The sequence below is a fragment of the Protopterus annectens genome, chromosome 6.part1 (genome assembly GCF_019279795.1).
Source record: "Protopterus annectens isolate FY-2018-M chromosome 6.part1, PAN1.0, whole genome shotgun sequence".
Taxonomy (NCBI): Eukaryota; Metazoa; Chordata; order Ceratodontiformes; family Protopteridae; genus Protopterus; species Protopterus annectens.
The window spans coordinates 274,278,730-274,306,710 of NC_056738.1; the positions used below are offsets into that span (position 1 = coordinate 274,278,730).

General features: G+C 42.3%; 1 protein-coding gene across 3 annotated transcripts in view; it reads right to left on the reverse strand.

Moving 5' to 3' along the window:
- Nucleotides 1–27,981, reverse strand: part of FAM126B (family with sequence similarity 126 member B) — a 1,024,500-nt gene that overhangs the window by 268,651 nt on the left and 727,868 nt on the right. For all 3 annotated transcript variants that reach the window (XM_044075704.1, XM_044075703.1, XM_044075705.1), the window contains one exon: nucleotides 26,704–26,819. In XM_044075704.1, coding sequence (XP_043931639.1) covers nucleotides 26,704–26,819 — 116 coding nt within the window. The remainder of the gene's footprint in view (nucleotides 1–26,703; nucleotides 26,820–27,981) is intronic.

The window sequence follows — 27,981 nt, forward strand, 5'->3', positions numbered from 1 at the left end:
AATTCATATAACAGTCCATCTGGTCCACATTTTTTATTACTAATCATGATGGTCACCTCTATAAGGCATGTCCTGAGTACAGAGAAAACTGTTTACCTGAAAGACTGATTTTTTTTTTTTTTTTACCACCGATTGCCTGAATTCCTTCCTCTAGTCTAACTCAAGATTTTCCTGCTCAACACACATGCTGACAAGTTTTACAGCATCTCCTACTTGCTTTGTTCCTGACCTGTATCACTACCATGCCTCTCTCTTGGCATTCATTCAGCTACATGTGCAACTTGCCTTTCTTCCTTGGAGATGAAATCTCCTGTTACTTAAGCAGTAACCCCCTCCTCCATACCTCAAAAATGAACAAACACTGTTCTGCTTAGGCACATAGTAAGCTGTATCATGCAATTCTTTCTATTACTATGTCAGCTACTACAAAGCAATTTTCCATGTTTCATTTTTTGTAACATTAAACCTGTGTTCCGCTACCCCTTTCACTGCAGCAAAAAAGATCTTCCCACACTGCACACACAGTTGTGTGTTTTTTCCTTTACCCATGAAGCATAATACCCTGTATTTGGTTACAAAGTGCCAGTCATTCCAAAATGGATCAGACATCAGTGCGATTCTACTTTTCTGATTTTGCTAATGAAGCAGCAGTACCGTCACCATTAACAGAGTGACTGAAAATAAACCAGGTGACAGACACAGGCAAATATGTGCAGCATTTGTCTGTTTACTCTCGCTTTTAATTAAAAAAAATACCAAACAGTTATCTACTACACTTGACAGACACTATCAGGCAGTTAAGTGTCATGCATAACCCACAGGGCGATCTGACAATTAATCATTATTAACAAACTAATGACTTTTTTTTTTTCAAAATGAACTCAATGATCATATATTTTGTATGCCTCTCAACTAAGGTTATGTTTGGCATAACCCTGCAACTGCTGTGATTGGTAGTAACAATGTCTGCTTCTGTAATGATCACATAGATTTGTCTTCAGATTCATTAGAATATCTAGTAAGTTTATCTTCACTGCTCATGATTTATAACTTAATATGAAGGTATTTTTCAAAATAATATGGACATGTATATATAACCACTGGGGGGATTTATACAATTCCAAGTTGAGTAATCATGTGCCTGCTTTATAGGTATAATTCATCTCTATGCAGGAAAAAAGCTTTCATTTTACTAGCAAGCATGCAGCAAATGTGATGCCCTTGGACAGAGAGATTTAGTCCTCAAAATGTGTCCTTTGTGTGGTATGATGTTTCCAGCCCACGTCATAAAGTTTAGCTATCCTCAGTTTCCAGCCAACAGCCAAAATGCTAAATAGCATAGGCTTACTTCACATTCCTCTTGCTGACATGTCCTATATAATTTACAGACAATGGGTAGCTCATGCCTGTGCTTTATTTAGAATGTGCATATCCAATATAGCACAGGATGCTGCTTTTTATTTCTAATGTGGCACTGCATCGGCCCAGAGTAATAAACAAGATCATGTGACTTCCTCAAGGTCATATACCAACGTCTGAGATTCAGTTTCAGGCAAGATTTAATTTCTGGGATCCAAGTACACTATTACAGTGCTGTAGCTAAGTGTGTGTGTGTGTTTTGTTGCACATTTTTCCAGACACTAGTGAATGTGACTAGGCTCTCTGATGTCATGTGAAAGTAAATCCTGTTCATTTACATCAAAACTTCCTTAGCTAGCAGTGAGGTGACTGCCTATGCAAAATTCACCATCATGTTCCTTATTCCTTTTCTGAACCATGTACTTCAGTTACAGCATTCAGATCTGACACTATAAAGAGTCTACACTGAGGCAATTTGGGGGCACTGACGACCAAAGTATCTGCTTTACTTTGTGCTAAACTGGTAACTCAGATTCATAAAAGGCACAGGTTACAAGAGGGTGGGAAAGTTATTTGGAGTGTGGTTGGTCTCCTGGCAACTAGCTTAAGCAGTGCATCAGCACAGTCCCTTTAGGGTGGATATCCTTTTTAATAAGGGCCAGCTCTGACTTGAGAGTGCACTGATACCACAAAAATCAGTGCTAAATGGCAGCAAGGTCTGTGCTTTCTATAAAAATAGCCTACATGGTCATGGCAACGATGAGGAAGACATAAAAAGATATATCTCCCCAAATGAGGAAGGTAAACTTGGTCTCCCCCTCCTCCCCCCAACAAATATGGGTCAGTGACAGGTTGACATAGAGCAGTCAGATTAAAGGAGAAAGTTCCTCAAATCCTATCACGCCCAGCCTAAACATACGGGAATCGCTCTCCTTTATCCAGCTCCAATGAAAGAGATGAATAACAGCGTGGCTATAGCCCAGGATACACAGCTGCTTAATGGCAGCCCTTCTAGATGGTTCTCACTTCGGAGGTGGGGATTCGCAGGATGATGAAATGAATGGACTCAAGTCCGATTGGGGGACGTGATGTTCAGAAGACACAGGGACAAAAGTAACTAGGAAAAATGACTCTCTCTCTTTGTCCACAACAGATGTAGATAAACAGGTCAGTACTAAAGACATATCCATTCTAAAACCTATCTTTTCTTCCATCCTACTATTGTAGTGTAATATTCCCTTTCTACTATACTGTCATAGTCAGAGAAATCTGTACCAGACCAAGTTAATCAAGACAATGTTTGCAGCAAACAGAAAGCTGCTGTCTCATCTGATGGAGAGATGTGCCCTGCAAATACCACTTAGTGCAATTTGTGAATCATAACTTGTGCTGCAGACTCGAAGGTAAGTTAGAGTATTAAGGGATGAATTCAACGTGCAGAGACCAACATGCTAGAATATTTAATGTTTACAGACAGTGCCACTGTGGGTGCTGGCAGTCAAAGAGAGATGCTTCATTTCCAACATACTCTATTCTTCTAGTAAACCCTTGTGCTTCCTTCCTTCTCTCCTACATTTTCCGTTGAAATACTGAAAAAGGTTTCACAGATACAGTCTTCTCTGTGGTCTTCAATACCAGAAGAACAAGAAGCAGAAGCCCCTTCTGTTTCACAGCTCACTTGGGCAAACTTTTGTACTTCCTCCTTAGCATGCACTTCATCAAAAAATATTTGTCCCTGCAGGCAAGAATACCCTTAAAGACAGCTGTATACAGCAGTTTAAATCTCACACCTGCATTTTGACATTCCTAAATGTCAATATGGTTTGTACGGAATGAATGTACTCTTCTTTCTGGTGTACTTCCCACCTGGCCAAAATATCCCTCCACTAGAAAACTTCCTCAGCTGAACTACCGACCATCTCCCTCAACAGACAATAATTTTAGGTGACTTCAATATTGATTGGCAATCCTGTTGCGGCAACCATCCAACCCAGCATCTAAATCTTCATGGCTTCACCCAACTAGTCCAGTCACCAACCAGAATAAAGACTCCAATAAGCACACTACCCTGGATTGGATAATAGTCAGTAAGATTCCCCAGTCCTATATAGCAGGCTGCCTATCAGATAGCCTCAGTGATCATTCCCCAGCATTCCTACTCAGATAACACCTATGCCAAGTTAAACCTGTCATCTACCGTCAAATACGTAAAAAAACAACACTTTAACCCAATCACATTCATCTCATCCCTCAAAGAATGTAACTGACACCCTCTAAATTACCTCAGCCTAGATGACGCAGTCCAGTTTTTCAATACTACCTTCCTAAGCATCCTAAATAACCATGCCCCCATAAGACTTACCAGAACCAAAGACCAAACCCTCCCCACGGCTACAGAAAACCACTAGGTCAGAAATGAAAAACCGAGATAAAGCCTGGGGACACTGGCACAAAACCAAAACCTGCTCAGCTAGACAGAAATTCCTAGAACTACGCAATAGAGTCAAAAAGCTAATAAAGGAGGACAAAATCCAATACTACCAGTCTGCCCTCAACTCCTCCCAACACAACCCCAAACAATTCTGGACCTCCATAAACTCCATCCTCCACCCAGGTAAAATCAATACCCCTACACCTAACATTCCTCACTCCTCAGAAAATATTGCTACCTCATTCAACACACACTTCACACAAACCATACTATCACTAGCTAGACAACACAACCCCCCCTCCCCTACACCTCACACCTTCACCCAGTAATCTCCCCACTCTCTTCTCATTTTCTCCCATTCCTACCTCCAACATAACAAAACTCTTAACTAAACTTAAACCCACAAAATTAGCAGTAGACAACCTCCCAAGTAAATTCCTACAAATTGCAGCTGACGCCCTAGCCTACCCAGTATCCATCTTGATTAACCGATCTCTGTCAGAATGCTACGTCCCTACACTATGGAAAATATCACACATCATTCCCCTTCACAAAGGAGGCCCCTCCACAGAACTAACCATAGCGATTCTATCTCCACTCTCCAAAATACTAGAGAGATGCATTCACTCTCAAATCTCAAACTACCTCCTTACTAACAACCTCCTTTCTAATACTCAACATGGTTTCCGACCAAACCATAGCACCACCACTGCCTTGCTCTCTTTTACTAACACTATCCTTCACCATAAAAACAATGGCCATCTCTCCTCTGCTACTTTACTAGACCTATCTAAAGCATTTGACATGGTCCCACACAAATAACTCCTCTCTGTACTCAATAACCTTTCCTTTTCTCAGTCACCAACTGGTTTCAAAGTTACCTGTCTGACCACCAACAATCTACTGTATGGCAAAATGACACATCTCCCCAACTACCTGTCTCTATTGGTGTTCCTCAAGGATCCATCCTTGGACCCCTACTCTTCTTTATTTTCACCAATAATCTAGCCTCTGCCACCAAACATGGCACACTCGTACAATATGCAGATGACTCAACCATCATCTGCACAGCCCAGTCCCTACCCAAACTGCAAAAGGTCACACAGGATGCCTTTTCCTCTGCTGAAACTTGGCTATTGGATGCCCAGTTAATACTCAACCCAAACAAAATTAAACTCCTCATCTTTGAACCCACCAAACATACTCAAAACAACTCTCACTTTAACATCACAGCAAAAGACAACACCACTATCCACCCAACAGATCACACCAAATTGCTCGGAGTTGAAATAGACAGCAATCTCAAATTTGACATTTACATATCCATGACCATAAACAAAGTCCACCAAAAACTAGGAGCCTTATACAGAAATAAGCAACTCCTCACCAAAGCAGCTAGGATTTCAGTTGCAAATTCGCACTTTATCTCCACCCTAATTTATGCCTCTCCAATATATACCAACCTAAGGCAATGTGATCTAAATAAACTTGAGACCTGCTACAACAAAATTGCCAAATTTGCCACCGGGGCATCCTACCACAGTCACCACCGTCTCTCACTAACTGAACTAGGCTGGCTAGAACTCCCTCACCTCCTTCAATGGTATCAACTCGCACTCACCCACAAACTGGCTAACCATCCTCTAAAGGTCCCATCCCTCCAGTATCTACTCCAACACTATCTCACCACCAGACCACTATGATCCAGCAACAAAAATCAATTATAGGTTACTAGAGCCAATAACACTACTGGAGAAGCACTGTTCTCCAGCGCTATAGCCAAATTATGGAACACCCTCCCCCTCACAATAACCTCTCTACCATCATGCACCCACTTGAAAGCTTTACTTAAAGTGCACCTAAAAACATGCTGGCTATGCCCTTGTAACTCTCCCCTCTAACTTCTCCCACTCCATCTACCCTCTATCTCTCTTCCACCCCACAGACTACCTTTGATTACAGCAAGCTCTGATACTTCCATGCCTATTTACTTATTATATGGCAGTAACTTCTTACTGTAACAATTGTTAATATCTGCTATGACTTTGTGGATAGAACAGATGCTAGTTATCTACTGAATGTACTATGTTCTTCATCTGTAACTATGTTTGTAATATTTTAACTGCTAGGATTCTTCATCTGCAACTATGTCTGTAATATTTTAATTTGCGGAGCTTTTCTCCCCAGGCCACCGCTGAAAATGGACCTGCGTCCAGTCGGACATTCCCAGTCAACAAATGTAAATAAATAAATAAATAATAATTCTCCACAAACACTCTGCTGTCTCCCACTTTTAGTATTTTGTCCTTCTGCCACAGTCTTGTCAGAATCAACTACTTCTGGTGGTAGGATTGCATCTTTACTATTAAATGTCTAGGTTGCGTTCTTATAACCAGGTTTGGAGCATACACACAATGTGTCCTTTCAACTAACAACTCCTGCTGTGGAATACCAGTCCAGTTGCTTATTTGTGCTTTCATAAAATTAATGCAGTCTGTTCATTCCAGCTTCTCTATTGTAGCTGAAAATTTCAGGTTTTCCCTGCAAGTTTTATCCTCTAATTCTTTTATTTTTTAAACATCTCTTCCTGAGCATTCTTACTCAGCCAGCCTTTTCCTCCTTTCAGCCTTTGATTTTTGCAGCTTTATCATCTCATCTGAATATCTGTTTAAAGCTTCTTCCATTTTCCAGCCTTTTGTTGTTTGTGTTGATGTACTCAATCAGTGTTTGTTTATTTTAACCAGGTCTGTATGCAGTTGTCTTTTATCTTCCTGTAGGTTACTGAAGTCATGTCTGAAGGTTGCATTATTTTTTTCTGAACTGCTGCAAAACTTCCCCAGTCAGTGATTCTTCCTCACTTTTTTTAGCAGATTTTTTCCAGGGTTTTCTGTATTTCTTTATTCCTGGCATCGAGGCAGTGCACTTCCTAGCCAGTTACTGAAATTTACCCATAAACACAAGTCTACTGGCCTTCTCTGCTGAGTTTCTGCTTTCACACTGGGAGAGCTAGAAACAAGCTGTTACTCAATGTGCAGCCATCTTGGAAGTCATCTGAGAGAGAGAGAGAGAGATGAAGCAACATTTGCACACTAAATAAATCTCAGATGATTGCAGCACTATAAAAGCAAAATGTTAAAAACAAAGATTGAGACACATGCACGAGTGGGACAAACATAAGGCAATATTAGAAACGAATGCTGTCTAGGGATAATGGGTGGGTAAGGGACTACACAAGTTCAGCAGTGGCCAGTTAGACAGGAAATACTTAAATGGGCACAACAACCCCTTCTTTGGTCCCCACCTACTATTACAGCTGTGATAACATAAAAGGAAATTATTCCAAATAATCAGATCAGTGATCTCTATGTTACTGTGATTCAGTTTTACACATGTTCATTTATTTGTTCTTTGTTGACCAGATTAGTCCTACTACGCCAGTACCTTCTTTTCAGGGGAGACCTGCAGTGATATTGATACTACTAGGGAAAATTTGTCCAGAGCATCAGGGAACTTCCCTTCTCTTTTTGACAGGTTGCATGGGATCTTTTACATTCACCTAAGCTATCAACAACTCAAACAGAAGGGACCCTGGTTTAAACATCTCACCTGAAGGGCAGCACACTCAGAAGTACAGCACTTGCCCAGATGGTGCACTGCAGTGTCAGCAACTTTGAAAAAAAATGAATCCAGACACTTTGAGTGGGAATATAACCCACAATCTTCTGGACTTCCATCACCAAAGGTAAACCTGCTACCTGTTGAGACATTGACACTGCCTGCAACTCCAGTTTAAAATAAAATTAGGATTTAAAAGCCATGCAAACATGAAGACATAGTGATTGCCTAAAGTAATGCACAAAAGACATGCTGATACAGCATAACTGGCCTATTACTTCTGAGGTTTCTCATCTCTCATTTAATATTCAATAGCCAAGAAAATTAAAACTTTCTGATGAGCTAGAAGTGCTGTTCCAACATGAGGCAAAGTTCTGACAATCACAAAAGGAAAACTGTAGCTGTGACCTCAGAAAAGCTACGTGCTACAAATGAAGAAAAGAAAGAAAAGGAGCAACCTACTGCCATCTTATTTCTTCCAGATGGCAAACAGGCAAAAATGTTGACGTGCTGCAGCTTACTCTTGCTATTTGTGCTGCCATAGTCCAGCTATGTCAAATTTATCAAATGCCGTACAAACCAAGGAAAAGCACAAATCCATCACACATAAAGTAACATGCTGCATAGTACTAAAAAGTTCAAGTGATGCTAATTTAGACGAAGACACAAAGCTGGGTAACATTCTGTGCTACCCAAAAACTGCAGCTATACCATCCCAGCTGCACAGCACATATGTGAAGATCAAATTAAAAAGTACAGCACACTAAAGAAATATGGGCTCCCTTACAAAAGAACACCACCTGTGAAATGAAGGCTTCAAGTCTGCAAAAAAAAAAAAAAAAAGTAAACTCAACATATTTTAACTATCCTATGGCCTTCCTAGTTGAAGCTGTTAGTAAGCCATTAGTAAGTGTTCCACATTTTGACCATTTGTTCCACATTATGAGGGCTAGTGTGGTATACATTCATATGTTCGACGGCCAAATCTGTGACGCTGCTGCCACAAACTGCGAACCACGAAATTCGAAAACTGCAAAACCCGAAGTGCCGAAGTACAAAACCTCGCCCGCTTTTTGACCCATAGTAGCACTCATTTCGGTGGTGGAGCCATCGGGAATGTCGACAGTTTTACGACGTCGCTGTAACGGAATTCGGCTCAACAGTTTGAGGATACACCCATTCAGCAAAGTGCCTTTACACATATGAATGTATACTGGCTAGTGTTCCTCGTTTTGGAGATGGGAGGTTGAGAGCTATGTTACCATATTATCAAAAGTTTTAAGACACAGAGGGCAAATAATGTGAGGAAAAATCTGGGAATTTAAAAGTTATTGGATGGGAAATAGAAAATTCACCCCAGGTATCATTTCTGCGGCACTGCTTGACAGAGGTACAGGAAAATAATTTTCTTGGGTGGTGAAAGCCAGGAAACCTTTTTGGCTAGGCTTATATAGGCCCCAGAGCCGATAGCCTAGTACCTACCTAAGAAACTACGAACAAGTTCTCTAATAGGATCATAGGAAGTTACTAGGCTATTGGCCTTGACGCCCTTACAAGCTTAGCCAAGAATTTAGCCAATATTCCAACAAGTCAGCACCCTATACCACTGTCCAGCAGGGACACAGGTGGAATCCCAGGAGTGTATTTTCTGTTCCCCATCCAGTTATCAGGTTGCACTTAAAAAGATTTAATGAGGTACTCTGCTTTATGTGGAGAGGGAGTCTATTCCACAAAAGGGGGAGTCTCTGGGACACAAATCTGTCCTGCCAACAAGTCCTACTGATGTCCCAGACCAGGTTGAGGTTGCGCATGCAGGTTATTTGAGTGGAGCTTGACTTGCGGATATGCAATGGTTCCATCAGGGCAGGGTCTGAAATTGCTTTGTATGCCATATAGAGGTCACCTCTGAGGAGTTTGTAGGAGACTGAGTAGAGGGACAGGGCTTTTAGCCTATGTACAGTAGATGATTGAGGCTCCGGATTCTCCGGGTGAGGAACTTCTGTGGTCTCTCCAGTTGCTGCATGTGCTTTGTGAGGTACATGCTGAAAGAGGCATTGTATTCAATAATGGGTCTTATGATGGAAGAATACAGGGATGTTATGACCACCTTGCCCCTGCATGAAATACCCTTACTAATGAGGTGGGCCATGTAGAAAGCTTTCAGTACAACGGAGAAAATATGGTGGTCAAAGGTCAGTTTGTTATCAACCTGGGTACCCAAGTCCCTCACGACTGATTGCGTGCTTAGGACCTTATTATCAATGTGATAATTTGTGGGGATGTCGCTCCTCAAAAGGGATGATGATGCATTTTTTGGCATTCAGTTTGAGGCCATGTTTCTGGTACCAGTCATTTGTTTGGGTGAGACCCTCTTGGAGGATGTCCACATTACTACGGGAACTGAAGACAGCAGTCAGCTTGCAGTCATCTGCAAACCTGGTCGGCCATAGCCCACTAGATTTGGCCTGCACCTCCGAGAAGCATATCCCAAACAGCAGAGGCCCCAAGATCGATCCCTGGGGTACACTGCTTGTTACAGGTCTACTACTTGAGGTGGCTTCCCCTGTTTTAAATAGGTGGGTTCCATCAGTGAGCCAGTTTGCTACCCATCTGGTAACATATGGATTGATGCCTAGTTGAGAGAGTTTATCTATTATACCCGTGGGACTAGTATTGAAGGCTTTGGCCAGGTCAAGGTAGGCGGTGTGCACTGTCTTCCCCTCGTCTATGGCCTTGGTGACTGTCTCAAAAAAGTCAACCAAATTTAACAGGCATGACCTCTTCTTGACAAAACCAAATTGTGTGCGATCAAGTGTCTGGAGGTTGCCAATGTCCTTGTTAATGAGGTCCATGATAATCCGCTCCATGGCCTTGCAGATCAAGATAGTTAGGCTGATGGGTCTATAATTTCCTGGATCAGTGGAAGCTCCACCTTTGTGCAAAGGGATAACAGTAGCTGTATTCCACTCAGCTGGGATGAAGCCGGTACTCAGGCCTTGGTTGACTAGGGTGCCTAATGGTGCTGGAAGTTCTTGCCCGAGTTCATGTAGGATGCAGCCTGGGGTGTATTTTTTGCCTTTGAGAGAGCAGTGATTACTTACTCCTTAGCGATAAGGGGAGGGGGGGGCAGGTACTGGGGATGTCCTGTTTTACTGATGGGGAGACAGAGGTGTGAAGTTTTCACTGAACCTGTCTGCCAGCAGGTTGGCTATATCTACAGCATTTGCGTATGTTGTGTCCTTGACCACCAGTTCTGAGCAGATCTGGGTGCTTTCCTTGAGACTGCGGACATATGTGAAGAAGGCTTTATGATTGTCTTTAGTAGATGTGGCCAGTTTGGACTCGAAGTTTACTTTGGAGGATTTCACTAGTGCTCTTATTTGCTTGTTCAGGCTAAGGAGAGATTGCTTTCAATTAGGCACCTGCTCCTTCTTGGTCCTGGACAGCAATTTTTTCCTTTTATTGCAGAGTTTATTTATTGTAGATGTTCACCAGACAGGTTTACTCTTCCCTGAGGAGGAGGATTTCTTCCTGTCTGGTATTCCTGATTCCATGCAGCTATATAAATGCTCTTATAGTACACTTTGGTGTAGGTTTGGACACATCTGCCAGTTCCTACGGAGGGGAAAGGGGCTGTGAAGCTGTTTATACCTTATCTAAGAAGGCTGTAATCAGCTTTGGAGAAGTATTTTTGTTTGACCCTAGCTGGGGGGAGGGGAGTTCGGGGAGATAGTGAATTCGAAAGTGACTGCTTTGTGGTCGGATCTTACCAGGGATGATAACACTGTAGGGATGCTGCAGTGGTTACTCATGTTGGTTAATACCAAGTCCAAGATATTTTCACCTGTTGTGCAGGTGTCAACCAACTGGTCAAAGGCATTTGCATTTATGAAATCGAGGAATCTCTGGGCATTTGTGTTTTGGCATGAGTATTTCTTCCAATCCATGGTTGAACAGTTAAAGTCACCCAGGATCATGGTAAAGGGTTGGATCTTGAAAGATTCAAAGAGGTCCAGATAAGTGGAGTGAGCATCTTGAGTCAAAGTTGGAGGCCTATACCTAGCTATGATTTGAATAGGGGTCTTATCAATTGTTAACTGCACCTGGAGTGTTTCCTGTGCATCATACTGTTTGACCAGCCTAGAGGTGTGTACGTCTTTTATATATATTGCAACTCCACCTCCTTTTGTTTTGCTGCCCACGGTTTGGGGTCTGAATGAATGATAGGGTGAGTAACCTGGTAAGGCTGGGGTGCTCTCCACAGCTTTGAACCAGGTTTCTGTGACTGCACAAATGCCAGCTTCTTCCAGGATTAAGAATGCTTGCAAAGTATAACTTCATTTTAGCTGTTGTATTTTACTAATAAACAGTAGAAGTTCACTAATAAACAATACATGGCCTAAAGGAATGGTGGTAAGGAAAATGGTGAGGAGCAGAGATTTTACTGTTTGGAAGGAAAGTCCCCTTCTATAAACATTTCAGGCAACTGCCCTTCAGGGGCTCTTTCTCTTTCACTTTTCTGTCTCTTATCACCACTTGAGACTCACTCACCAGGTTTAATTTTCAGTAGAAACCTATCCAATGATGATTGCTTTCGCCTGCGTTTCAAGATGCCTCTAAAGTCGGAAATTGTTTGGTCATTGAACAAATTAACATTGTGGCTTGTTAGAGCTTTGTCAGGGTGATATTTTCCAACAAAATTTTGCACTTCCAGCCATTTTGCGCATTTTCTTCATTAATGAACTGGGAACATCCTCCCTTACCTGAAGACAATGTTGTTGCTCCCTCTGAAGCTCCTGCAGCTCCTCCGTGCTGAGCTCTTCTTTATGCTCCTCAACTAGCTCCTCCACATCATCAGCATTGACCTCCAGACCCATGGACTGCCCCAGAGTCACAATATCCTCCACAATACCTGTAGGCTTAGGTTCAGTCTCAAAGTCTTCAAAATCCCTCTGAGTTACAGCTTCTGGCCACAATTTCTTCCAGGCAGAATTCATGGTCCTATGAGAGACATCCCCCAGGACTTATCAATAAGCTTTAGGCACTGGAGGATATGAAAATATTTTTTCCAGAATTCTCTCAATGCCAACTCGATACCTGAGGTCACTTCAAAACACCTCTGGAAAAGTGCCTTTGTATACCGTTTTTTAAAATTAGAGATGGGTCACAACACCCATGAAGCCTATTTAACTAAACTGATGACCATCCAAATTTTACCGAACACACTGTTATGGGGGATTTCAATTAACCCACCATCACCTGGTAAACCTACTCTAGCCCAAACTCGCTAACGCAAAAGTTCCTTGACTTTGAGAATTCAAATGTTCTGTAGCAAATTGTCCATAGCCCAACAAGAGGAACAAACACTCCTGATCTGGTCCTCAACAAGGGTCTACTTCACGTTGTCGTAAACTGGCAATATCGAGTATGACATTGTCGGAACGACAATATTGAAAGTGAAGAACATTGTGCAAGTAAATGGAAATCTCCGTAAGGTGAGATTTCCATTTACCTCAATGTAGTGCGGTCTCGGAGTTAATATATTTAAGTAGGGGGGTGTGGGGGGTGCAGCGGGGCTTGCCCCCCTGCCTACGCCATTTAGTTTTTGTTTTTCTTTAATTTTTTTTTTTATGTTACTCAGTGTTTTACTTAATCAATAAAGTTCGACCTTTATTGATTCGATTAAGTAAACTTTTGATAACGTGATATAGATGCCCTCAACAACATGTCAAACAGGTGCACTGCTGCAACTGCTGGACCCTCATTAGTTAAAACTGACCACAAATTAGTCACCTTCGAACTGACACCAATACCAAAACTCATAAAAGGTGAAATCAGACTAAAAAACTTCACCAAGGCAAACTACATCCTCCTAGGTTAAGGTAAAAATGCACTCCAAGCCCCACCCCAAGCTGAAAGTGGTAACTACGCTGAAGCTTACACTAATTCCCTGTACAATCACTTGCAAAAGTGTATAAACTTGGCTGTACCTAGCAGAAACAAAGCTAGATACCCAAGTAAAATCAGGCTGCTATGGTGGACTTCCAGCATCAACTAAACTCTACAATAAATACAAAATGTTGCTGTCCAAGAAAACAAAGACAAGGACCCAACAATGGAAAAACACCTTCCTCAGCCTTAACAGGCAAATAAGACAACTTGTCAAATCCTCCGAGAGCTCCTTTGAGAGAAACCTTGCAAGTACTGCCAAGGATAGCCATAAAACCTTTTACAGCTATGTATGTAACCTAAAGTGTAAGACCCATGCATGTGCAGAACTGGTGGTCAACAGTATCACACACATTGACCCGACAAAGATAGCGAACCAGCTAGCGGATAGGTTTGGTGAAAATTTCACTCCCTTATCCCCTCCTAACTTACAAAAAACCCTTCCTCAGACTCCCCCCCCCACCTTACATATCTAAAGAACAGGTCCTCAAAGCCCTGGCCAAAGTAAAGAACACGTCCTCTATGGGACCAGATGACATCCTAGGCTGTCTTCTAAACAGGCTAAAACATAAACTAGCATCACCAATAAGTACCCTTTTCAATCATAGCCTAACCACAGGCTTTGTTCCCCTCCACAAAGGCAGCCTGGAACAGACCCAGGAAATTATAGAATAAGACTGTAATCTGTAAGGCTCATCTGTAATGCTATGGAACGTATTATTAGGGACCTCATAAATAAAGACATAGGTGACCTTCAAACCTTGGATCCTACCCAATTTGGCTTTGTGAAGGGCAGATCCTGCCTGTTAAATCTGGTGGATTCTTTGAAAGTGTGATCAGGGCCACTGATGAGGGCAAATCTGTGCACACAGCATACCTCAACTTGGCAAAGGCTTTCGACACAATCCCACATTCAGGCATCACCAACAAGCTTAGCAAACTAAATGTAAACCCCTTCGTTGTAAGATGGGTTGCCAACTGGCTCACAAACCGGACACAAACTATCAAAGTGTGTGACTCCACATCAATCAGCAGACCTGTTATCAGTGGGGTGCCACAGGGGTCAGTGCTGGGCCTGCTGCTGTTTCATATATATTTCTCAGAAGTTCTGGTCAAAACTAAAGGGTTGTGGCTGATCAAGTTTGCAGATAACTGCAAACTAGGTGCAGTAATTGAATCCCCAAATAATGTCAGTATATTCCAGAAAGGTCTCACACAGACCAACAACTGGTGTATTAGTGATGGTCTGAAACTGAATGTAAAGAAATGCATCATCATTCCCTTTGGCACAAACAATGTCCCTTCACACTATCAAATCAACAGCAATACCCTAAGTACCCCATGAAGTGGTAAGGGACTTGGGATCACAGGTTGGCCGCAACCTTAAATTCAACCACTATGTGTCTCCCATTGTAAGGAAAGCTTTCCACGTAGCTCACTTGATTAGTAAAGGCATCGCCTCAAGAGCAAAAGAAGTTATAACCTCCTTATACACAGCACTTATCTGGTGCATAATTGAGTATAATGCCCCATTCAGTATGTACTGTACTAAGCACTTGCGGCAATTAGAGAGACGTTGGTTGTTTCTAACAGAGAAGATCAAGGGCCCCCAGCATGTGCCTTACATGGACTGACTAAAATCCCTGTCACTATACTCTGTATCTTATAGACTTCTTAGGGGAGACTTATACCTGGCCTACAGAGCAATCCAAGACCCAAAGCTAATGAACTTACAGCATATCGGTAAATCAAATGGGTCTAGGGTTACCCATTCTTGGGACTTAAGTATGGCCTGCGACTTAAATAGGACATGCTGGAGGGACAGATTTATCTCTCAGCAACTGCCACATCCTTGGAACATGCTACCAACTCATGTGAAACACAGCACCTGTATGACACTGTTCAAGAGGAACTTGGACGAGTGGATGGAGCATCATACATTTTTTCCAGGGATAGTGCCCACAACCCTCCTGAACATGGGCAGTCATCAATAAATGCAATCTTGGGTATTGACTAGGACTTCTACAGTATTACATTGGGTTGAAATGGCTAGGCTTAAAATGATCTCCAGGCTGATGGCCTAGTAATCTCCTACGATCCTGTGAAATGACCTGCTGGTCCATGGGCTGGATCAGAGGAGCTGTGTTAGGGGGCAAGAACCTCACAGTGATGAAGTTAAACTCCTCCAATAAGTTGTCCTCCAAGCCTGGAGAGTGAGCAGGAGCATTGTCCAAAACAAGCAGACCCTTCAGAGGCAAATCTTTCTCCAGTTAAGATTTTTGTACAGATGGGCCAAACACTTCATTCATCCTCTCTGTGAAGAAATGCCTGGTGACCCAAACTTTATTTATTAGCCCTCCACATTACATGAAACTTGCTTTTTATCACATTATTTTTCCTGAAAACTCATGGGTTTTCACTGTGGTAGACTAGCAGAGGCTTAGGTTTTAAATTCTCACACAACAACAGAGTTAGCCTGTCCTTCATTGGCTTGTGCACTGGTAATGCCTTACCCTCTCGAGTGATGTAGGTTCTGTTGGACATTTTCTTCTAGAACAACAACAGAGTTAGCCTGTCCTTCATTGGCTTGTGCACTGGTAATGCCTTACCCTCTCGAGTGATATAGGTTCTGTTGGACATTTTCTTCTAGAACAAGCCGGTCTCATCACAACTGAACAGTTGTTGAGGAATAAGACCCTGAGCCTCTGCATACTTCTTAAACTCCTGAACAAATTAATTGGCAGCTTTTTTGCTGGCACTGGCTGCCTCTCCATGTCGCACCACACTATGTATGCCACTTCTCTTTTTAAAGTTTTCAAACCACCCATGACTGGCTTTAAATAGTTCAGTAATCTCAGCACTCATTTCAGGCTTGTTTTTCATCAGATCAGCATGCAACACTTTTGCTTTTTCACAAATGATGGCCTCTGAAATACTAACAGCAGCTAACTGTTTTTCATGTACCCAAATCAGCAATAATATTTCCACTTCCTGTAGTGTCAGTGATCTTTGTTTGGTTACAACTTTCACTCCTTTAGCAACATCAGATGCTTTGATGGCCTCTATTTTTCACGATGGTGGAGATGGTTGCTCTTGGCATTTGGTACTCTACAGCAAGATCAGACACACGGATACCACTGTAATTTTTCTCAATTATCTCTTTTTTTCTGCTCTGTCATGGTTCTAATTTTATTTTCTGTTAGCTATCACTAACATTCTTAGGACCCATGATTATACAGTACCGTACTGCTTTGCACAAAGAATAGCAAAACAATTTATAAAAAAAAAAAAAAAAAAAACAAGTGACAGAGGACCTGTTCTAGCAAGAGCGATGAGTGCCAAACAAATGTTGAGTACCGCAATGATTTTTTCTTGTCAAAATATGAATACCACCAAATTCGATGAGTTTTGAAGCCGACAAATATCAAGATACCACTATACTTTGAGGGGAAAGTATGCTGGGTAGTGAAACCTCAAACTTAGCAAACACTACCTCACATCTGCACTCATAATTCCATTATTCTGAGGTTTGAAATTACACCCCTTGGAATTTCAACACGCAATTAAGTATTACAGCTGCAGAAGAATCATCAGCAGATATCCAATGTTACGACACAGTTTTAATACACAGCATTATATATTTTGGATGCTCTTCCTGACCTTTAGCGCTGTGGACTGTTCAAGGTGGTGGCAAACGGCATGGGCAAAACCTGAATTCCTGTATAAAGCGTTTCTGTGGTAAGCCTGCCATGACTGCTCTGGTTAGACAGTTGTATGACTTAACAATGAGCTGTAGTTGATACTATTTGTTTACGAATTTGTTTCCTCTATGGGAGTTTTGTTTGACAGGTAGATGCCATGTGGGAGATCATTTAGCAACTTGATAATGTAACATATTTCTTGCTACATGCTACATTCCTTGTTGTGTGCGCCTAGTCCTGACTTTTGCTTCTACATTGCATTGCTCAAAATTATGGCCAATGTACTTGAGGAAGACAATATGTTTGTGAGTTCTGGCTGTAGATAGAATCTGCCTGTGTGTATGGCATGTTCTTTTGTGAGGATGCCAAAGAAGCAGCTTAGGTTTTTATCTGCTGGTGAGTTCTTTGGCTGCCTGGTAAATTTATTGAGATTCTCAGACAATTTACTGATTATGTGAATATACAGAGATGTGCTCCTGTAATTTTACTGACTGGCTGTTCACATCATCTATTTGCCCAGAGCCATACCCAACTTAAAGCACATGGACTATTTATTTATTTTATTTACTTTTATTTTACATTTGTTGACCAGGCTAGTCTAACTGGATATATGTCCATTTTCTGTAGAGGCCCAGGGAGATAAGCTCCAACAACACACATTTCAAAACACAATGTAGGTACAATACAGAATTTAACAAAGGCGGCAGCTCATTGTATAACTATTTAACAAATTATCACATTTATTAAGGGTATGTATCCACAGAAGATGTCAGTACAAACAGTAACATTATCTAGAAGGTAAAGTTGACATTGCTATTAAGGAAAATCGGACTTGTTACTGAGAAGAAGAGGGTAAGCAGAACCTAGTCAGAAGAGCAAGTTAATTAGTCAAGGTTAGTACAGGGGCATAACCAGTGTTATGCCCCTGTACTAACCCTGATTAATTAACTTGCTTGTGCGCAGCTTGAAGCATCATTTTCCCACTTCTGTACCTGTATGTGTCAGAAGATTTTGTGCTGCTACTTCCAGGAATATTAACTAGTGCTCTGATATCTGTCTTCACCTGTGCCAAGCTGCAATCTGTAAAAGCTGTTGGAAGGCCACGAGTTACTGTTTACTTCATCTTTCAACTCTTTCATCCTACTTTATTTTGGTAACAAAGCACCCATGTTCCTCCCAGGTAAAATAATTTCAAACAAATATTCAGTTTAACTTCTCATTTTTATAGCTCATTTTGTATTTGCCCTGGTAACACCAACTGTCAGTTTTCATTACATACCTTGTTCAGTTTATAACAGTGCTAAGAAAAAAAAGCACTATATTTGGACATGAAAGCTTGAATGGATTTATAAAACCAAAACTTTTAAGCGTAATCGCTGGCAGAGTCCATTGGTGACACTATTAGTGGACACCTATCAATGGGGTGATAATCAGTTATGGAATAATGATTCAAACGTGCATGTGCAAAAAAAGGGGGAGGTATTCTGTTCATCCTCAGCTTTTTGCATACACTTAGCAAAACAAAGATTCTGCAAGCTGCATACACTGATAATCAAACATCAGAATATTTCTAGATTGGTTCAGGACTGCTGAACAGATGTACTAATTTAAGTTTTCAGAATGTACAAGCAAGCTCATTTCAATAAACAGTAATGACCATCCATAAACAACAAAATAAACCCAACTACTTCATCCCTCTGGAGTGGTTTTGTCAGTTATATATGTTAACTCTCAATTTAAACAAATGACCAGTGAACAAAACATTATTTACAGCACAAGAACTTTAACATTCACTGTGTTTCTGAATCTTTTTAAACGGTGAACATAAATGGATGCAGTGATTTAAACGAGCATATTACTGCTAAGCTATGCTTTATCTTACTTTCCCATTACAAAATATAGCAATCCTAAATCTACTACTGCAACTATAATGCCTACCAAATAAAACCTGCTTATTGCATTAATTACAAGAAAACTGGACAAGGAATTCCATACAAAGCAATGACACAGAAATCTGTTTTGTTATAGACAAACAAAAAATATTAAACTAATCAACAGAGTAAATTATAATACAACAGCCATATAGCATGTCTGGGTACAAATCACAGACATCCACTCACACCTAGCTGGACATTTGATCACTTGGAATTCACTCTCGTGACCAAACCCTGTCAGATACGAGTAATTCCAGAGAAATATACACCTAGACATGGTATACTGCAGTAATCTAAACATCTCCACACTTACACTTTTTGAATGAGTCCAAAGATGTTATTGTACAATTTCAGTACTCCATGTGCGTCTCTACTCAGCAGCACTAGTAGTTTCTACACTTAGCCTAAGGCATGCAGCAGCAGATTATGGGGGAAGAATCTAATGGAAGGAATTGTAAAAGACTGTACAAATTGGACAAATGGGCTGCTACGGTTCATTCCAGAGAAATAGAAAAAGCTGCACTTGGCTACAACAATCCTTGAGTGAAGTATCACTGATATGAGTGGACATGATGAGAACAAAGCTGGATATGGACTTACAGGTATGTATTACACCTACACTGTACTGACAGGAGCAGACATAAAGGATCATGGCAGGAGCAGAGAGAAAAGAGGAGTTTGCCCTCAGGGGGACAAACTTGGGAAGTAATGCTTCTGTTCAGCTAGGCCATGGGCCAGCCATACACTGAGCAATATGTGCATTTCAGAAGCCATACAGGGAAGAGACATCAGGCTGTTAGAAAGAGTGCAGAAGAAAATCACCACAACGGGGCACAGGACAGGAGGGAAGGGTATAACTATACATTCTCTCTAAAGATGAGAAGGGACAAGGACAGAAGTGAAGGAAAGAAAAAACAAGTATGGGAGATAAAATGGGTCACCCTGAACAGGAAAAGCAGTAGAGAAGGAAGATTTACAAGCTGCAGACTGTAGAAACTAATCACTGGATTTTCTTCATGGAGAGGGTTGTAGACTTGTGGAATAACTTACAAGGCAAGGTGCTGAAAACAGAGGCATTCATGAGGACATGAGAAAGAGAAGGAAGGAACAGAGAGGAGTCAGAGTGCTAAATTCAGTGAAAGGGGACACCTCACAGGCCATCTCGTTCTGCTTTCACTAATGGCATGTAATGTAGTCTAACTTTGCCTAAGTGCATACGAATCATTGTACTATGTCAATCCTGAATGTAAGAAAGGATATGGACATTTCAAATACAGGGTGCATTGCTCTCAACCTCTTAGCTCCAATATCAGAGACAGAAAGGGTCACTTTTTTAAATGCTGGTAACTACTGACTTGGTATACTAACAATTTGAGAACTTGAAGTAGCATGAACATGCTGAAACAAGTGTGGAGTTGTACTGACTTTTACTAGTGTTTACTGTTATCTATTCTCTTTTCTTTAAAAAAAAACATCAGTTTTAGAAGTGACTGAGCAAAAGTACAGTTGTGTACACTTACCATAAATGTAGATGTTCGAGTGTATTCACTGTTGCAGTCCTGACTTATGGGATTTCCTGCTTCGGAAGCCCTTGCCCAGCCTGACTACCAGAGTAAAAAACTCCCTCTTCCCTTAGCTGGTGGACGCCGTACACTGACATCAAGACAGCTGTGTATAAATGGAGCTAGTTGATGCCATGACATCTGTTTTTTCTTGCCCCTAGAAGACAGCAGCCCCATAAAGGAACCTTAAGCAAGTAACCAGGTTAGAGGAAAGGGGGCCTGCAGGGCATCCTGCAAGATGGTCCTCTGGAAGTGGAGGACAGAGAAAAAAAAGCTGTTACTGTAAGGAAAATAAGGGGGTGGAGGGAGGGAAAGAAGACTGCAACTGTGAATACACTTGAACATCTACATTTATGGTAAGAATACACAACTGAACTATGTTCTTCGTGCTTCACTGTTGCAGTCCTGATTTATGGGATGATTCCCAAAGCTGAGATGAGAGTGGTAGGTGCCTTAATGGGAAGAGAGGATGCCCTGCAAGATGGCATATGCAAATCCTGATCTGGATTTGGAGAAGGCTAACAGTTGGTAGTGCTTTGTAAAGGTATGCACTGATGACCAGGTAGCTGCTTCGAAAATGTCTTTGGTAGGTACTCCCCTCAGGAAAGCACTAGAGGTAGAAGAGGCCCTAGTTGAATGGGTCCTAACAGATCCAGAGGGCATTTTGCCATGGTAGGTGTAACAAAAGTTAATACAGTGGGAGATCCACTTGGACATAATTTGTTTGGAGATTGTTTCCTTTGCCTTGGGCTCTGAAGGAGTTGTTCTGATTTTCTGAAGGTTTTAGTCCTGTCAAGACAGTAGTGAAGTTGCCTGTGTACATCCAAGGAGTGAAGGATTCTTTCCCCTTGGTTCTGCGGCTTAAGGAAGAAGGTAGGCAAGTGTATGGCTTGGTTGAGGAAGTGCCCGTGACCACCTTGAGCATAAAGGAAGGATTAGTCCTGAGTGAAACCCTGTCTGGGTGGAAGATAAGAAATGGTTCCACTGCCATGAGGGCTTCCAACAAAGAGACCCTCCAAGCTGATGTGACAGCCAGTAAAAAGGCAGTGTTCCAGGTCAAGAATTTTAAATCAGCTGAAGCAGCTGGTTCAAAGAGGGTGATGTCAATTTTTCTAGAACAAAGTTGAGGTCCCAAGGAGGGCGGACATGCAGCACCCTCCTAAGGAACTGTTTCATTAGGGGGTGGGAAAAGACAGGAGGAAGAGTAGGGACGTAGGCTGAAATGTTAGAAGCGTGTATCTTAATGGATGAGAAGGATAGGCCTTTGTCCACCAAAATAGCCAGTTACTCCAAAATGGCTGAAATGTTGGTTGAGACAGGGTTGAGGCCTTGTTGCTAACACCAAATAGAGAATATTTTCCACTTGGCAGAGTATGTTTTCTTCTAGACTCTTTGAGGATTTAAGCACCTGACTATTCAGGGATTACTCAGGGTAGAATTTTGATGAATTATCCAGGCAGAGAGTTTTACAGTCTGCAGGTTAGGGTGCACAAACTTTCCCTTTGCCAGATTCAGCAGATCCACTCTCTGGGGTAACTGCCAGGGTTTTTCTGTGGTTAAACTCAGTAGCAGGTGGTACCAGTGCTGCCTGAGCCAGTCGGGAGCTACCACAATGACCCTCGGTCCTTCTTCCCTGATTTTTAGGAGGACCCTTGGAAGGAGAGGCAGGGGAGGAAATGCATAAAGAAATAGGTGGCTCCAGAGGAAGGAGAAGGCATCTGTTCTCCAGGCTGTGTGAAGTTTGCTCCTAGAATAGAATCTTCTTAACTGAACGTTTTCATCAGTGGCAAAGAGGTCTATTTGAGGGGATCCCCGTTTCTGGACTACACTAAGATACGTTTCCCGCTACAGCTGCCACTCGAGGGATCCATTAAGTATCTGCTGAGGTGCTCTGCTAGAATGTTCTGAGCCCCGGAAGGTACTGAGCCATCAGGTGCAACCCCTTAGGATTGGCTGACTCCCAGATCTGGGTAGGAGTGGGTGCCCCCTTATTTGTTTATGTACCACATGACTGTTATAGCGCCTGTTTTGATAAGTAAAACCCCTGGATTCCAGTGATCCTTGAAGGCCACCATGCCCTTCTGTACTGCCATCAACTCCTTCCAGTTGATGTGCTTGTGTCTGAACTGCTCTTCCCATTTGCCTTGGGATATCAGGTGCTGGAAATGGGGTCCCTAGCTGTGTCTGATGAATTCATTGTTAAGGTTTGGCCCCAAGGGATGACCTGAAGGGGAGACCCTGGTTCTGTGCACATGCTTGTGACCACCAAGCCAATTCCTCCCTGAGGCAGTGAATAAAGTGGATTTCTGTCACCAGGGACTGTGAGTGCAAGCACCACAGATTCTTGAGGTACCACTGAAGCTTCCTCTTACGTAGCCTGGTCAGAGGGATCATTAGTATACAAGATGCCATGTAGCGCAGTGCCCTGAGGACTTCCCTGGCTGAGAGGCATTGCCTCTACATAATGTCCTGGAAGTATTGGGTTAAGAAGAAAGCCTTGTCTGGGGGAACGAGGGCCTTCTGGAGGAAGGAATCCAGCATAGCCTGCAGGAAAACTATCCTGGTGGAAGGGCTTGTGTTGGATTTGCTGAGGTTTTTGGCAAACTGTAGGGAAGACAGCAGGGTCTGGGTGAAGGCCAAATCCTTGAGGAGTTGGACTGAGTTGTGGCCTGAATGAGGAAGTCATCCAGAGAAGGGTAAATTTGGATGCCTCTTGTTCTGAAGAAGACGATCACCGGGGCCAAACATTTTGTGAAGATCCTGGGAGCAGTAGACAAGTCAAAGGGAAGTGCAGAGAATTGAATGTGACTGGTACCTGCTCTAAAGCAAAGAAAACTTCTGCAGGATTCTTCTATAGGGATGTGTAAGTAGGCATCTTTCAGGTCCAAGGTGACAATTAGAGCCTGAGATGTAGTCATGGGAACAAGCTTTTGAAGAATAAGCATTTCGAATTTTGGAACTAGGAGGGACTGTTTAAGGATGGACAGATCCAGGATAGGGTGCCAACAACCTTCTTTCCTGGGGACCAGGAATAGCCTGGAGTAAGGCCCTTTCACTGTCTGGTGGTCTGGTACTGGTTCCACAGAGACCTGAGAACACTGATTGTGACTCAGAGAAACAGCCTTTGCCCTTTGGTTTTGTGGCACATCAGGGTAGCCTGAGAATTTTAATGGTTCTCTGAAAGTGAGCTTGTAGAGATTACTTGCAGAACCCACTTGCTGGAAATGACGAGGGCCCAGTTCTCACTGAATAGGGCAAGTATTCCTCCTAATCTTCCTTCTATCTTGTCTGGGGTTGGGGGTGGGGGGTTGGGAGGGGGATGAGTCATTGCTGATCTCTGCAAGGGCCCCTGTGGCCTAGAACCTCCCTGGTCTGGGTGCTCCTGAGGACCACTGCCTTGCACTCTGTGACTGCTGTTGCTGCCTATGAGGCCTTTCCCTACGGGTTTTCCTCTGACTGTGTTTTTACTTGGAGGGAAAGGACCAATGCTTACTGGGAAAAATCCTGCTGAACCTAGGTGGATGGACTTGGAGGAAGTCTTTGACTGTCTGCATGAATTTTGCTTTATCCTCCATCTATTTTAACACAGCCTCAGCCTTTGATCCAAAAAGGGAGTCTTTATCCAGGGGTGCATCTAGCAATTTAGATTTGACATGCTCAGGTAATGTCTGTTCTCTAAGTCAAGCATGCCTTCTGATGATGGATCCAGAGACAGCAGCTCAGGAAGATGCCTCTAGGGACATCATATCCACAGTGCAAGGACTGCCTAGCTACCTGGGAAATGGAATGGCAGAGATCCAGCAATTTCCTAGAAATGTTCTTGTCCTCCAAGGAGGAAATCTTTTGCTTCATTTTTTTCCAAAATACTCTGCTGGTATTTTATCATATGGAATTGACAATTGAGGGCCCTAATGGCCAGGGTAGATGAAGTGAAACCTTCTTCCCAAATCTGTCAATGGTCCTGCAGGTAATGGGTATTTAGAAGTACTAGCCCTAACTCCTTTGGGGCCTAAGGTGACAACCTCTGGGTCAGCACAGCGGTTCTTAAAAACAAATCTATGTGAGTCCAGTACCCTGTAAAACTGCTCTGGTATATGACGGGCTTGGAGAAGAGAGTCTGGATTGAGAGATGATTACATGAAGACATCTTCTACCACTTCTAAAACTGGAGGGATAGCCAAGGGTTTGTGTTGAGGGAGATCAAGGAATTTCCTGAGCCTCTTTTTGCTTGGGGGTATTCCTGTGCCTGCCATTGGAAAAACTCTCTCATGGCATGCTGTGTCTCCCCAAAGGTAATGTCCTCAGGGTGTGAAGCAGAAGGCAACACCTCTTCTGAATCATAATCCTCTAAGGAAGGGTTCATCTTTATGGACAGTATTCTCCTGATCACAGTCTTAATCTAAATTAGGGGGTTCTGAAAAGGTCTCAGGTGTAGGGTCCCTCTTCCATTTTCCTGGTGAAGATTCAGGGGAAAGAGGGGTGCCTGCCTCTCATCAAAGAAATAAGGTCCTCGGCCAATGTGACCAAATTCTGCTGATAACCTGTGGGGCAGGAGCTGGTAGGCCTAGGCCCTGTACCAAAGGTTGGGCTATTTTTAGGTGTAGCTTTTGCACTGGGCCTATGTACATCCACTACTCTGACATCAGTCTCCTTGAAAGAAATGGCCAATGTTGGCAGACACCCCAAGGGATGTCATTAGTTGAGGATCATTCGCCAGAAGCCAAGGTCTGCTTAGTGATTCCGAACCCGAGTGACGAACTGAATGCCAAGACCTAAGCTGAAGCTGAGGGACCCAACAGCATGTTGGACTCTGAAAGAGTCTTGACAGAAGCCTGCACCACCATCTTGTTCACAGAAAGGGGCTGCAAAGGTGCCTCTCCTTCCTCTGCGATAATGAGCCTTGTAGGGACAGGCGGACAGGGGAAATGTCGTCATCCAAGGGCCTAAGTTTGGGTCTTTTTTCGCTTACGGAGCTCAACCTCAGGACAACCAGTGGTCATGGTTTGGGCCTAAGCAAGTGACACACAAGGTATGAAAGTCTGTGTGTGGGATTTATTTACCACAAAGGAGACAGTTGTTAACTTTATCTGACATGAGTCACAAGTAAGAAAAAGAGTTCCCCAATGGGGTACTTGCTTTAGAAGAATTTCTCACTCCGGTGCAGCCTGACTGATGCACTAACAACTGCTTTGGGGAACAACAGCAAGAAAGACTGGTGTCATGGCATCACCTGACTCCCTTTATACCCAAACATCCTGACATCCGGGAAGGTCATCCACCAGCTCAGGGAGGAGGGAGTTTTTTAGTCTGGTAGTTAGGCCGACCAATGGCTTCCGAAGCAGGAAATCCCATAAGTCAGGACTGCAACAGTGAAGCATGAAGAACATTGTATGATACAAAATCAGGGCGATCCCTCAAAATCATGGACAGCTGAGAGGTATGAATGGGTCAGAGGGACAGAAACTAAAGGTCATTACGGCAAAAAATGTACACAGCTGACAGGAAAAAAATGTGCGTGGTTTTTGAAGAAATCACTTGAGGGAATGCAAAGTTAAAAGTACAAGGGAAAGAATTCTTATTGACACTGCATACGGGAAGAGGTTGTATCTGTTGCAAAATACATCACTGCAGTATGAAAAAAAAGAACGAAGAGGAAATCACAAAAAAATAACTGTGGTTACAGTATTGCTCACATCCTCACAAACTTTAAAATGGCAACTAGAGTCCAAAGAAAAGATATCAAGGAACAATACACCTTTGGGAAAGTTGGGCTGTAGTAAGCTGCAGAAAGGATAATATAGGCACGGAGAGGGTAATAATAAAATTAAGCACTGACCCTAAAACATATAGGTGAGGTTAGCACACAAATATGTTCCACATAAAATGTGGAAACATCTGCTATCTTGTTAAGCAGTTTTGTTCAATAGTACAGCACACACTTTCACTGTAAACTAAAACCTGAATGCAGACGTATGACTACATATTTATTCTCCAGAGGGGATGCAAATGTATTAAGGAATAGAGTACAGAATACTACAATCTATACACTGAGATGAACGGGTAACTAGTCCTGTATGACTTCTGAACAGTGAATGACAACAGAGCTTTTGGCCTTCTCTGAAACTTTAAGCCTTGTCAAGGAATCCACTCACCTGTTCTGGGCTGTAAACGTCTCCCTCTGCTGATGGATATCACTGTAAACTACTCTTATCAGATCATGTTGGCTCAAAGCTCCTTCAGTCAGGGCCATGGACCCAATACTGGAAGGCTGGAAAAAATTAAGACCAGAACAAGCGTTATTTCCTACAAATTCATTTTAAAAGCATATGCACTGTAACTTCAAGCAAAATCAAAAATTATATAAGAAACGGTTTGGGCCATGCTACTAAAAGTACGGCACTACACATAGTAATAAAGGTGCAGATTATCAAAAAAACTAGAAGAAAACTAACTTACTAAGGTTAACTACAATTTGTAAGCAGAGAAAGAGGCTAGTCTCTTCAGCTGGGATATATCAACTTTACTTTAGAGCTTTACAGTCTATTTGACTGAAATCAAACTGGTTTTGCTTTATATCTGGTTGCTTATGGTCATGTTCCTATAAAATGGTCCTATGAGAACAGACACCAAGAAAAACAGACTGTAAACCTACCCGCATTCAAACATACAGACACTGACATAAGGGTTGTCATTTATATGTATTTATTCATTTATTTCATTTGTTAACTGGGATGGTCAGACTCTGCTCACTACAGCCCCTTTTCAACAGTGGCCCAGGAGATGAAGTCTGTTACACAAGAAAGGACAAACAATACAGTGACATACCTTACATATTACAGGATAACATAATATAGTAAAGCAGTTAGAATAATAATTTCTGTTAACAAGAAATACAAAATTTTAACTGGCTGATTAACATAAATCCATCCTTCCACAGCCCCTTTCTTCCATTTTGGCACATGGGGTTGGGGTATCACTTCAACAGTGACAAACATCTAGAGTCAAGATTTACACCTGTGGCTGGCCAGGTGGCTAACCTGCTGCAGAAAAATACCACCCCCCCCTCAAAAAATAGAACAGAATATCTGCAAAGGGGCACCCCCCCAACACACACCCTAAACCCTTGCACATCTAACTTTGCTAACTACAAGATCATGCAAATTTGGAGGAAAGGAGAAACTCTCTTACCCTAGCAGCTGAGTAATCTCAGTGAATTAAGTACATACATCTTTATTAAAAAAAGGAATCAATTTCATAAAGTATCAGAAAGTATTCTAAGAACTAAGCCTACTTGAGAATGGAGAAATGAGATTTTGCCAGTAGGAATGGGTTGCAATTAGGGGTACAAACAATAGGCAAGATGGGTCTGGAATTTACTGGAGAAAACTGTCAAAGGAATCGAGGTATTGGGAGCAAATATCTAGAGAGCG